Source organism: Peromyscus californicus, unplaced genomic scaffold, assembly GCF_007827085.1.
Source record: "Peromyscus californicus insignis strain IS unplaced genomic scaffold, ASM782708v3 Scaffold_9__1_contigs__length_137607984, whole genome shotgun sequence".
Taxonomy (NCBI): Eukaryota; Metazoa; Chordata; class Mammalia; order Rodentia; family Cricetidae; genus Peromyscus; species Peromyscus californicus.
The window spans coordinates 109,848,308-109,862,144 of record NW_026294617.1 but is presented as its reverse complement, the minus strand read 5'-3'; the positions used below and the strand labels follow the sequence as shown (position 1 = coordinate 109,862,144).

Below are 13,837 nucleotides of genomic sequence, written 5' to 3'. Positions count from 1 at the left end.
ACACCTTATGCTGGAGAGGATGTGGAGCTAGGGGAACTCTCCTCCACTGCTGGTGGGAATGCAAGCTTGTACAACCACTTTGGAAATCAATATGGCGCTTTCTTAGAAAATTGGGAATCAATCTCCCCCAAGATCCAGCTATACCACTCTTGGGCATATACCCAAGAAATGCTCAACCACACCATAAGAGCACTTGTTCAGCTATGTTCATATCAGCATTGTTTGTAATAGCCAGAACATGGAAACAACCCAGATGCCCTTCAACTGAAGAATGGATAAACAAAATGTGGTACATATACACAATGGAATACTACTCAGCAGAAAAAAACAATGGCATCATGAGGTTTGCAGACAAATGGATGGATCTAGAAAAAATCATCCTGAGTGAGGTAACCCAGACTCAGAAAGACAAACATGGTATGTACTCACTCATAGCAGGATACTAGACATGAAACAAGGATGAATTGTCTGCTACTCACATCACCAGGGAGGCTACTCGGAAAACAGGACCCCAAGAAAGACACAGGGATCGCCCAATGACAGAGAAATGGAATGAGATCTACATGAACAGCCTGGACATGAGTGGGGGTAATGAAAGGCGAGGGTCGAGGGAAAGAGAGCTTGGGGGAGCGGGAGATCCCAGCTGGATCAACAACAGAGAGGGAGAACAAGAAATAGGAGACCATGGTAAATGAAGACCACATGAGAACAGGAAGAAGCAAAGTGCTAGAGAGGCCCACAGAAATCCACAAAGATACCCACACAACAGACTGCCGGCAATGGTCGAGAGACAGCCCGAACTGACCTACTCTGGTGATGGGATGGCCAAACACCCTAATTGTTGTGCTAGAAACCTCATCCAACTACTGAGGGATCTGGATGCAGAGATCCATGACTAGGCCCTGGGTGGATCTCTGGGAGTCCAATCAACGAGAATGAGGAGGGTTTATATGAGCGAGAATTGTTGAGACCAAGGTTGGATAAAGCACAGGGACAAATAGCCAAATGAATGGAAACACATGAACTATGAACCAATGGCTGAGGGGTCCACACTCGATCAGGCCCTCCGAATGGGTGAGACAGTTGATTGGCTTGATCTGTTTGGGAGGCATCCAGGCAATGGGACCAGATCTTGTGCTCATTGCATGAGTTGGCTGTTTGAAACCTGGGGCCTATGCAGGATTGTTTGGCTTGGCCTGGGAGGAGGGGACTAGACCTACCTGGACTGAGTCTACCAGGTTGACCTCAGTCTGTGGGGAAGGCTTTGCCCTGGAGGAGATGGGAATGGGGGGGGGTGTTGGGGGGAAGGTGAGGGGGACGGGAGGGGGGAGAACAAGGGAATCCGTGACCGATATGTAGAACTGAATTGTATTGCAAAATAAATTAAAATAAATTTAAAAAAAAAAAAAACTGTTCGGCCATTAGTTTAGGCTAACTATTGACTAGCTCTTACACTTAAATTAACCCATATTTCTTATTTATGCTTAGCCACATGGCTTGGTACCTTTTCCCTTCACATCTTGCTTCTCATGGTGGCGGCTGGCAGTGTCTCCTTACTCAGCCTTCCTGTTCCCAGCATTCTCCTCTCTCTTTGTCCCACCTACACTTCCTGCCTGGCTACTGGCCAATCAGCACTTTATTTATTAACCAATTAGAGCAACACATTCACAGCATACAGAGCGATATCCACAGCACTTAGGTTGTCACCTTTTTCCACTCAGCCATTTTCCCAGCCCCCTTCATTTCAAACATTTATCTCCTATCATGTTACATGGTGCTTAAAAACAGACTACTTTTCTGAGGCCCAAATGCTAATATTACCATTTATTATCACATGATCTTGGGAAATTTACTAATCTCTCTGTGCCAGTTTCTTCTAAAGAGGAAGAAAACAATAATGTCCACATCACAGCACTGTGGTAAGGGTGAAATAAATTCAGATAGAATTAGGACTGAGAAGACGATGAAAACAGCAATGCCTCTATCATAGGATTGTGATGAGGGTGAAATGAGTTCACATATAAGCAGGATGGAGAATAGTCCTGGCATAGTGCCAGCACTGTTAGCTTTTACTATTATTCAAGATTCAGGTCTCGGTATGATAATGAGTATTCAGAGATGGGTAATTCCTGGGGGGCGCTCACCAACCTAAGACAGAGTGCCTGTGTGGCCTGGGCAGTCATCTGCATGACGGGTAAGGTGACCTGCTGACGTCCCACGCAACCAAAGTCAGAAGCTCATTTTCTAGTAAAAGGCGGATCTGTAGGGCCCTGGCCCCATTTTGGGTAACTGTTGCCTTGCTTGCTGACCTTGACCTTGATATTCTCCCTTTGCTAATTCCCTGCCGGGTTCCACCCTCCTAAATGCTCAAGGGAAGTTCCTTGTCTGTGTATCCTGCATAATGGGCATTAACACCTTAGATGCAAGATTGTAAAACATCGGTAGCGAACTTCTGCCCTCTGGGGTTCTCTCATTGTGCTGTAAGCCTGTATTTAAGACCTCCTCCCTCCGGCATTTGGGGGGGGGGGAAAGAAAGAAAGAAAGATTCAGGTCTGAGTAAACATAACTTCCTCAGGATTTTTTGGATTCTCCAGAATTGATTCACTAGTATTATGATGTATTCTACACAGCACTTTTCTTTTGTATCACTTATTTAACTCTAAAAATTTGCATACATTTTTACTTAGTGCTATTCTTTCTACGTAGATGACACATTTTGTGATAGCAGGAACCATGTTGGTCTTGTTTGGAAAAGCAATACTAGTGTCTACAATTCACCTGAAACATATAGGCACATACTAAAATTATGTAAGTTAAATTATAACAGGGCAAGACAGTGAAAAGGTTCCTCCATCCTGTATTCTTGCTGAGGCCATTTCAGGTTTAACTAGAATTTGATCTCCTTGATGGAGAATCCCATGAAAAATTATCCAAATCTGTTCTAGGAACCCAAGGTCAGGATGTCCCAGCTAACTTACCTTAGCTTCCATTAAACTGCCTGTTTGTGCAAACCTCCTCCTCCAGTTAGCTGCTTATCTTAGCTTCTGTCAAATTGCTTGCTTATACAAATCCCCCCCCCCCCCACTGCGTCCCCACCCCCCACCCTGAAGATGTCAAACTGAATGCCAAGATGAGCATGGTTTTGTCAGGGCTACAGCTGGGTCCCTGAATACCTGGGTATAGTCCCAGAAAGCTGGAATAGAGAGTTTCAATTGGCTATAAACTGTGTCTGAGTGGTCTTCTCTGGTGGGATCCCCATAACAAAACAAATTAATTAGAGCAAAGGCATAATGGGAATATCAGAAATGATGACAGTCATCTGAACAGATTTGTTCTATGTTGGAAAGTACACACATGTTCTAACTAGATATAATACTTTAGCAGTACTGAAATTAATACACATCAGAATTTATTAAAATATACATACTTCATTTATCAGCCATTTACAAATAGATATGCATGTCTTTCTATCTGAAAGAGACTTATCTACCATGTGACATTAGGCTGAAAATTTTTAGGCTTCTTCTGGAAACACCTTCAGTGTCTGTCAAGGCTTTAAGATTCTATAGAATTTTAAACACTGTTTTAGTAATGTAGAGCCATAACCCTTGGCAGAAAATCAGTGTTTCTCCCAGAGGTATAGGAGTATATACTGAAGGAATATTTCCATTATGAACCTCTTTTTTTTTAAAGAACTCATTAGAAGTACTCATTCCAAAATTCTGGATCTGTTTGAAAATAGTTTCTGTCTGTTATGAAAACAATCTGGCTGAATAGAATAAACGGTTGGTTTGGGAATCATAATGTGCCAAATAAAAATCAGCAATGTAGTGGCATTATTTATAAATAATAAATATGCAAGGTTGGAGAAATGGCTCAGCAGCTGAGTGCATACTGCTCTTCCAGAGGACCTGAGTTGGGTTCCAATCACCCATATCCAACATTTCACAGCTGCCCATCACTCCAGCTCCAGGGGGTCTGAAGGCACCTGCACTAATGTACATATAACCCCCCCACATACGTGTAATTAAAAGTAATAAAAATAAACATTAAAAATTAAAAACAAATTCCTTATAACATAAAGGAATGTCTGAGAAGCATGAACTAATCTTTCTGTCTAACAAAACACACTGCATGTGGTTTCCCACAGTGTATCTATCTAGAACTGTGTGCTTTCAGTCAAAGAAACTGAACATTAATAAGGAAAGAGAACTGAGAAGCTGAATAGGAAAATGTAGTGAGAGAGAGTGGGGTCCAGAAGGATGGCTCAGAGACTAGAGATGCTCGTCATGCAAGCCTGATGAACTGAGTGTGATCCCTGGGCTCATGTAACTGTGGAAAGAGAACTCCACACCATCGTCCCCTGACCTTCCACATGCATGCCCCAGTACATGTGCTCTGACAATTGTGTATCCCTATTCATACATGTATATCATGCACACACATGCAGAGTCACAGAAAAATATAAAAGTTCAAAACAGAAAGTTTTAATTTTTTTAACATAAAAATGAATTATGAATGTCTTGTAATATGGTGTTATCAACATTTCTGCATCATTTTTGTTATTCGATGTAAAAACTAGATTATTAGAGACTAGCTCATCACCTTTAAAATGTGATATTTAAGTAAATATTTTAACAGTAATGCCAACAAAGAAAAACTGATTCACAAATACTGTAGGTATCAGGATTCTGCAACAGTCAGTTTTAAAAGTCAACTACAGTCCTCAGGCATTTGAACAAACTCTAGTCTTTATAAATCTATGAAGAAATCATATGAATGACTGTGTTTCTTAAGAAATGCTCTAAAAAATAAATAAATAAATAAATAAATAAAAAAAAAAGAGGCCAGGCGGTGGTGGCGCACGCCTTTAATCTCAGCACTCGGGAGGCAGAGGCAGGTGGATCTCTGTGAGTTCGAGGCTAGCCTGGGCTACCAAGTGAGTTCCAGGAAAGGCGCAAAGCTACACAGAGAAACCCTGTCTCGAAAAACCAAAAAAAAAAAAAAAAGAAACGCTCTTAAGAAAGCTTATCCTAAACAATCTAGGTTCATGATGCAAGTTAAATAACCTTGAGACAGAACTGAGGATTCCCTGAAAAAAGCAGCAGCCTCGCTCCTGCCCAAATTTGGTGTCTCCTTGATGATATGCCTTGTGCTTTGGGCTGGACTAGCAAGAATCTTGCATTCCAATTCCTAGCACATAATCTCTTCATACACACAACCCCTACGAGTTCTTTTCTGTGACAGAACCCTGACCAATTCATTCATTTAGACTGAAATTTATAGGTTATAGGTACAGAATAAATTATAGTATGTCCTTAATAATGATATTTATTTTGACTTAAATTTCAAATCTATGTAGCAAAATAATTTTTCCTTCATTTTATCTCACTAGCAATTACAGAAGTATTTCTAGATAATTAATACCAACCACAGCAGGGCATACTACCACTTAAAATCTTCATTGTACTTCTAAACTCTGCTGATATTTCAACTCAATAAAAAGGTTAAACTTGATAAAAATCTGTATATTTAAGTTTTGTTGGCTTCATTTAAATATATAGCATTGGCTTTTAAAAAATAAATCATGCTTTCAAGTTCTAATAAGATGTCTATATTCTTGACATTAAATGCATCATCCAAGAAGTAGCATCTCCCACCAATTTGGAATCAGAAAACACTGAAGGTCTGGCTTCTATATGAACCAAACATGTGAAAGCATAATGTAAGAAAATAGGCCACATGTCACAACTCCATGTACAAAGAAAGGAAGTGGTCATGGAAGAGTCACAAATAACAAAATGTGTGCAGAGCAAGAATGAAAAAGAGGAAAGCATAGATCCAAAAATCAAAATTCTTCATGAGACAATGAAATGATGTTAAACCAAAGTCATATGACTTGAGAAGTATGTGCTGTTGACTAAGGAGGCTATAAAATAGAAACTTCAATTCTCAAATTAGATGCCATGAAAATGACTGAAATTCTTCAGAATAAGTGGATTTCTAAATAAGCACTTATTATAATTCAGTTATTTACTCCTTATGCACACAAATGTTTTGGGCACCAAACTGCCAATATATACAAGAAATCAAATCCTCTAGTTTCTAGTCATTGATATTTCAGTCCAGGCAGACAGGCTTATGATATAGGAATCTTTAGCATGTCCATCTCCTCTGTGACCCTCCTTGAGAGAACTGCTGAGATCTTAATGTTGTAAAATATTATTTTAAGGTGTGTTACTTTTGTTTATGTTTCATTTGTTTAATTCTGTGAAGCTATGTTACTGGGCCTGTCTAAAACATCTGATGGCCTAATAAAGAACAGAACAGTTAATGGCAAGGCAGGAGAAAGGATAGGAGGGACTGGCAGGCAGTGAGAGAATAAATAGAAGGAGAAATCTGGGAGGAAGAAGAAGTAGTCAGAGAAGGAAGAAGACTCCAGGGGCCAGCCATCTAGCTACACAGCAAGCTATGGAGTAAGAGTAAGATTTACAGAAGTAAGAGAACAGGAAAATCCCAGAGGCAAAAGACAGATGGGGATAATTTAAGCTAAGAAGAGCTGGCAAAAAACAAGCCAAGCTAAGGCCGGGCATTCATAATTAAGAATAAGCCTCCACGAGTGATTTATTTGGGAGCTGGGTAGCGGGCCCCCCAAAAAGAGATAAACCAACAACAACATCTTAGAGCTGTGAATTTGGGAAAAACAGAGTGACTACTGACAACGGTGGTCAGGGCAGGAGACTAAGCAGACTGTTGGTCTGGCTCAAAGCAGACTGTGGTATATAAGGGGATCTTCTTCTGTCTGGCACTGATAACCAAATGAGGTTCACAGGCGAGGTTAGTAAGAGTGATCCTCCCTCCGAAAGGGTTCTGCTTTGCAACAACACAATTTTAGTGCTGACAGGGGCCATTTGGTTAGAGGAAATAAAACTGGAGTGGGGTAAAGGGGCTAGAGAATGATACAGACCTGATGAATTAACCTTGTGACAAAAGGAGGCATACAAAAACTAGTCAGAGAGCAAGGCTTGCATTATATATAGATTGTGAAGCTCCAAAGAGTTCTCCAGATATAAGAGGAAGAAACTAAAGTCACTTTAAGAAACAAGAATGAAGTTCTAGGAACTAAATAAGGTGATAAGGGTCTGAGGAGAATGTCCTACTCAATATGGTCATCAGCCGAGGATAACAATAATGTACTATACTGCTCAGGTTTGCTTGGAGTGATTTGGGACTGGGAAATTCTGCAATTGCAAGGTCTTTCTTTAGAAGCTCTAACTGAACTACATGGGAGGGTGGGGATTAATTGTTAAAACATGCAGAGAATGACAGCATCTATTCATTGTTGGATGATGTAAAAATCTGTAAATGATTCTCATAATTTTCCAACATCAATATTGTTGAAACCATTTTAACAACTAAAAAAAAAAAACTTGTTAGAGGTTCCTTACTGGGCTTTTTTTTTTTTTTTTTTTTTTTTTTTTGGCAAATGGCTGGAACTATCTACTCTCTACTATAGGGATAGTTACCATTAGTCTCCTGATTATCTTTAAGCCAATTATAATCAAAGTACCCTTTCTTCCAGAATTCTTCAGAACTAAGTTTAGCATTCATATACATTAGCCCAAAGCTTTTATGTAATATACAAATGGAACACATATAGTGGCCCTGACTGTAGGTCTCTTAATTAGCAAATATGTCCTATGGTATAATGCTAGGTTCTGGTCAAATCACACACAAATTAATTATGAATTAAAAAGTAAAACAGTTTGGAGTAGATACTTTGATTTTACTTATGGAGATTTTACTTAGGAAGCAGAATAAGATATAAAGTTAGCAATATTGATAGATTTACAGTTTCTTCAGGTGGACTATCAATTTGTAGACTTCCCACAGGTCAGGGTAAAGAAGGAGAACTTGTGTGACTTCACAATGACAGACAGCTGTTGAAATGCAGAAAGTGCAGCTGTTGTGGGCTTCATGGTGTTATACTGCTGCAGAAGGTGAAGGATGCCGAGCTCTATCTTCTTACTTAAAGGCAAACTTAGGACATTCTTGGAGTTGCCTAGAATTACTGCTTCAAAGCCAGCTTTCTTTCAGGTCTGCCCTCCAAATACATATAGAAAGAAACTCTTAATAGTTTTCACCTGAAAGATTAAGCCAGGCCACACAATAATAATCTTTTACTAATATTTGCTGAATCAATAAGTTAAAGGCAACTTTACACCACAAAAAAAGCTAAAAAAATAACATATATTTCAATATGTAGGTATGTCTATATTTACATACATTCATACAGTCATGTGTGCATACATATATGTGAGTATGAAAAATCAAATATAATCATCTACTAGATAATTGCTATTTTTTACCACTATCTCCCCTTGCCTCTGGTTAAGCTTTCTAAAAACACCTAAATATTCAAGGTACTAGGTATACAGTAGAGTTTTACAGTATAAAGGGACCAAACAGTCTGAATGATACTGCTATGGCATTATTATAGCCTTATAGTGACTTTGAAAGTATTAATCAAGTAACAAAATTTATTTTTGTATGTATTAGTATTTATCTTTTCTTATTTTCCTATATGCCATCATGTTCTCTGCCTCAATTTCCTTATCTATAAAATGTGGTGATATTTTATCTGTGCTGAAATGTGATATTTTATTTATATGTTAATAAATAAAGTTTGCCTGAAGGTCAGAGGTCATAGTCAGCCATAAACAGAAGTCAGGAGGTGGTAGCACACACCCTTAATCTGATCACATGGCAGGCAGAGTCTCTGTGTGATCAAGGACACAGCCAAGTGTGGTGACACACGCCTTTAATCCCAGTACCAACCATTGAGACCTGGAAGTCTGTATAGACAGGCAGTGATGAGGAAGTCATGTGGCTGGGCTTAGAGCCAATGAGAAGGCAGAACAGGAAAGCAATAAAGGCGCAGGTCAGACAGGAAGAAGCTCTCTCTTGTGAAGCTACGGAAACGTGGTGAGCTAAGGTTAGTTGGTGGCTATTGCTCTGGTCTCTACAGCTTGCATCTCTGTATTTGGCTCTGTGTTTCTTATTTAATAAGACTGTTTAGAAATTTGCCTATAGTAAAACAACACTGTAACTGTTCCTGTTATATAGCAGTATGATGAAGATTTTTAATTGTTATAAGTAAACATCTAGACTATCACTCAGCATGTAATAAGAAGTCATAATGAGAGCTACTATTACAAAAGAATATGCTGCTCGTAGCCAACAAAAAATATTCTCAGAGCAAATACTTTTAAAAGAAATGAACTTGCCAACTTCAAGTATAGTTTAGCAAGCTTTTCAGAAAAACAAAGAAAAAGTAAGTATTTATGAAGGTATTTACCATTAGGTAGAAACATATGAAATAGATATTTTATAGAAAAAATTGTTGTATGTCAGAAAGCATGAAGGTTTGACTTTGATATATTTTTATATCTCCAAATTATTTTATGTCAGAAAATCAGGCACATTTTACTAAAGGACATTTAAGATAATCTTAAGACACAGAACTTCAGCCTGCCATTAAGATTTCTAAACAATTCTAGTACGACAAGCACTGTCATCATCAGCAACTTCAGGTTTGGAGGAACCCTCTATACGATCACAATGGCAGTGCACCTGCTGTCACAAAAGACGGCTTTCACCCAACTACTTCAGCTCAATAAGAAAAGCAACTGCAACAGTAGGAAAGTAATGACTCCCTTTTCATTTTCAAACTTAGTCAAATTTACTTCGAAACATTAAAAAGCAAGTTCATGAATGCATGTCAACACATTTTGACTCTGCATTTAAAACTGCATCGTGAAACTTGGACCAACAGCTGTGGCACCTGCATGGGACCAAACTAGGCCCTCTGCATATGGGAGACGGAGACAGTTGTGTGGCTAGGTCTGTTTGAGGGGCCCCTGGCAACAGGATCAAGATCTATCCCTGGTGCATGAACTGGCTTTTTGGAGCCCATTACCTATGGTGGGACACCTTGCTCACCCTTGATGCAGTGGGGAGGGGCTTGGTTCTGCCTCAACTGAATATATCAGGCTTAGCTGTCCCTCCATGCGAGGCCTTACCCTGTTGGAGGAGGGGATGGGGGCAGGGAGGGGATGCTGGAGGGGGAGCAGGAGGAGGGATGAGGGGGGATCTGTGGTTGGTATGTAAAATGAATAAAAAAAAATTCTTAAATAAGAAAAGAAAAGAAAAAATTGCATCGTGAATTGAAGCAGTGAACATAAAATTTAAAAAAAGAAAAAGAAAGAAAGAAAAACAAACAAACCAAAAAACAAAACTTACCATGCTTTCCCCTAGAAATATCCACATATTGGCACAGCCTGGGATGGGTGATGGTCTTAAGGATTTGAAAGCGACCTAAAATTTTGATGGAATTTGGTGTGAGAGGAAGTCCATTGCTCCCACAAACATCATGTGGAAGAGCTGAGGCAAAGAAAGTAAAGGCACCCATGTCAGCATCCTTCAACGGAAACATTTCTGGAGTCCTGGGTCCTCTAAGATGACCTAGAAAAGGAGATAATTTTTATATGACAGACTGACCCAACATTAATCCAATACTTTCTCACTTGAAAATTAATATACAACTCGGAAAAAAAAAACATACCACTCTGAACTCAACTATAAAAAAATGAGTTTAAAAATTTCAAGACAATGTATGAAAGAAAAAAAAACCCAAGCCTAAGTTTATATTGCAGCTCAAAATCAAATTCCAAGATTTTCAGTACTGGGAGAGGTGACTGAAATTGGGGGTCATTTGGGGGCGAGGTAGAAACCTAGTGCAATGGAAACTCCTAGGAATCCACAATGGTGACCCTAGTGAAGACTGCTAGTAATGGGGGACATGGAGTCTAAACCAGTCATCTCTGTAACCAGGCAAAACTTCCAGTGGAGGGACTGGGACATCAACCCAGCCACAAAACCTTCAACCTACAATTTGTCCTGCCTGCAAGATGTGCTGGGGTAAAGATGCCACAGAACACGTGGGAGTGGCCTTCCAATGACTGATCCCATGTGTAGTTGGTTTTATTATTTTTTTCTTAACTCTTTGGGGGCCCACCAAGCTCCTAAATAAATATACGGAGACTTATTTATTTTATTTTATTTTTTTGGTTTTTCGAGACAGGGTTTCTCTGTGTAGCTTTGCGCCTTTTTCCTGGAACTCACTTGGTAGCCCAGGCTGGCCTCGAACTCACAGAGAACCGGCTGGCTCTGCCTCCCGAGTGCTGGGATTAAAGGCGTGTGCCACCACCGCCCGGCTGAGACTTATTCTTACTTAAGAATGCCTAGCCTTAGCTTGGTTTGTTTCTAGCCAGCTTTTCTAACTTACTTAAATTAACCCATTTCTCTTCTATGTTTTGCTCTGGGATTTTTACCTTTCTTTATTCTATATGTCTTTCTTCTTGTTTTACTCTGTGGCTGGTTGTGTAGCTGGGTGGGTGGCCCCTGAGGTCCTCCTCTCCTTTTCTAGCTCCTCTTCTTCTCTTCCCTAGATTTCTCCGACTTATTCTCTCTGCATGTCAGCCTTGCCTATCCCTCTCTCCCACCTAGCTATTGGTTGTTAAGCTCTTTATTAGACCAATCAGGTTTTTTAGACAGGCATAGTAACACAGCTTTACAGAGTTAAACAAATGCAACATAAAAGAATGCAACACATTTTTGCATCATTAAACAAATGTTGCAAAGCAAAAACAAATGTAACACACCTTAAACTAATATTCCACAACACTCTGCTGTGAGAGGGAGCCCATGCCTGACACTGGTTGGAGGGCTAGGAACTGGAGATTGGGTAGTCCAGAGACTTAGGATAGAACTAAACATGACTGGCAAAAAAAAGTCAACGAAATAATTTCTAATGACACTCTGCTGTATTCATAGACAAGAGTCTAGCATAATCATCATCAGAGAGGCTTCACCCAGCAAGTAGAATGAGGAAGGATTATAGGAGTTGGAAGAGTGAAGGACACAAGAAAATAGTCCATAGAATCAACTAACCAGGGCTAGGCTACACCAGCTAATTAGTGATAGCTCTGTTTGCTTACAGATGCCATTGGCTTTCAAAACTTAAAATCCAAGTACCCATAGCCACGTGCACTCAATGGCCAACCAGCAAAGAAACTCCAGACCTCAATCTGCTTTGGGTACCATTTTGACAATTGTCGTGAATTTGTGCTCTTTATAGCAAAAAGGATACACTCATAGTGCCACCACAGACACGATTATGCCCAAATTAGGGCAGAAGGAAGGTGGCGGTCTTAGTTCCCAGAAAACTCACTTTCCTATGAACCATTTTGATGACAGCATGTATGTACATCACTTCATATCCCATTCAAACCCAGGCCTCAGACTTGCTCTGTAAGAGGCCGTTAGAGCATGGGCTCCTTCTCTGTTCATTGGTAGCTGAATAAAATCTCCTGCAGCTTTCAGATCCTCAGGGCCTGCAAACTTGGTAACACAGGTGAATTTGTTTTCTGTGGTGATGCAGAGAGCCACTACTATTCTCATCTTATGAAAGGAGTCAAAACAGCTTCTCAAGAGTTGATATTAAAATAGTTATGATCACTCTTCCAAATCTTGTAGATGCTGTGGGCTGATGTAAAAAGGCAACAGTAAAAGGACTAGAATTTTAATTTCTTCTTCCTTTTTTTTTGTTTTTTGTTTTTTGTTTTCTGAGACAGGGTTTCTCTGTGTAGCCCTGGCTGTCCTAGACCTTGCTCTATAGACCAGGCTGGCCTTGAACTCACAGAGATCACCTGCCTCTGCCTCCAGAGTGCTGTAATTAAAGGCATGAACCACCATCACCTAGAATTTTAATTTCTTATTCAATAAACAAATCCCAAATTACATAAAGTTATATCTAAATACCAGGCTTGAAGTCATAGGAAAGATGATACATAACTGTGGCATTTTAATATTCCATTTTACAGCAAAATATTGGGTTTTCAGTTATAGATCTTAATCACATACAATTGAAAAATCAAACAAGTGTTTATGATTCAGAAAGATAAACCACTAGCAAGAATAAAAAACATTTAATTATTGCTCTACTTCTCAGGTGCACGTAAAGCTCACAAACAGAAAACATACATGCATATGCTCACATTAGGTGACTACAAGAAAATGAAAAAATAAAATGATGAGGTGAGAGATTACATGACGAAAGCGATGTAAGGAGCTGGTTTGTAAAGTTTACTCAGGGGAAACTTCTATGTTAAGTCCGATGTTTTTGTAGCTGCTTGACTACTAAGGACCACAAACAAGACACACTCTTTCAATGAACAAGACACAATACAAACTCTCAAAGAGCTAGGAGAGGAGTGACTCAAATGAGGGGGAAATGTCAAAAATTGGGGGTAAGACGTTGATTTTATCTTGAGTAAAATCGTATTTGCATTTTAAAACTCGGTGAACTTCTGCTTCAATGGGAAGGAAGTTTGGAGATAAACGCAGCAGTAAGCAGCTCCACAGGTGGGTTCTACTGGTGGCTGCAGACTGGCGGGGTCACTCTCTGAACCCGATTGTCATCTATGTCCCACAAGCCCCACCCACTACCACACAGAACACTAGGACACCAGAATACCTGCCTGGATCTGGGTTGTATTAGGGGGATGTGCTCCTAAGCGCTGTAGTTGTGCCTGCCGGTGCGACTTAGTGGGCCGTGTTCTGCGTTTCAGGCGCGTCTACAAGAGGCGGCTTAAGGAAAGTGACAGCCGCAGCCACCAGCCTTCGCCCGCGAGGGCGGCCCAGGTTCACAGCTCAGAATCTGGCTGCGAGCGCGCGCCTGGATCCACTGACAGCGCCAAGCCTCCCCTCCCCCTCT

General features: G+C 40.1%; 1 protein-coding gene across 3 annotated transcripts in view; it reads right to left on the bottom strand.

Annotated features, from left to right (window-relative positions):
* Tbck (TBC1 domain containing kinase) overlaps positions 1–13,836 on the bottom strand; it is a 169,716-nt gene extending 155,880 nt beyond the window's left edge. For 2 of the 3 annotated variants that reach the window (XR_008216275.1, XM_052730057.1), the window contains exons 1-2: positions 13,602–13,836; positions 10,303–10,524 (exon numbers count right to left, since the gene is read on the bottom strand). Coding sequence is in view for 2 of the 3 variants with exons in the window: in XM_052730057.1 (XP_052586017.1) it covers positions 10,303–10,495 (193 nt within the window). In the remaining variant the exon portion in view is untranslated. Of the gene's footprint in view, positions 1–10,302; positions 10,525–13,597 lie in introns of all 3 variants that reach the window. The other variant, XM_052730056.1, reaches the window with a different exon arrangement.
* Between the last annotated feature and the right edge of the window lies 1 nt (position 13,837).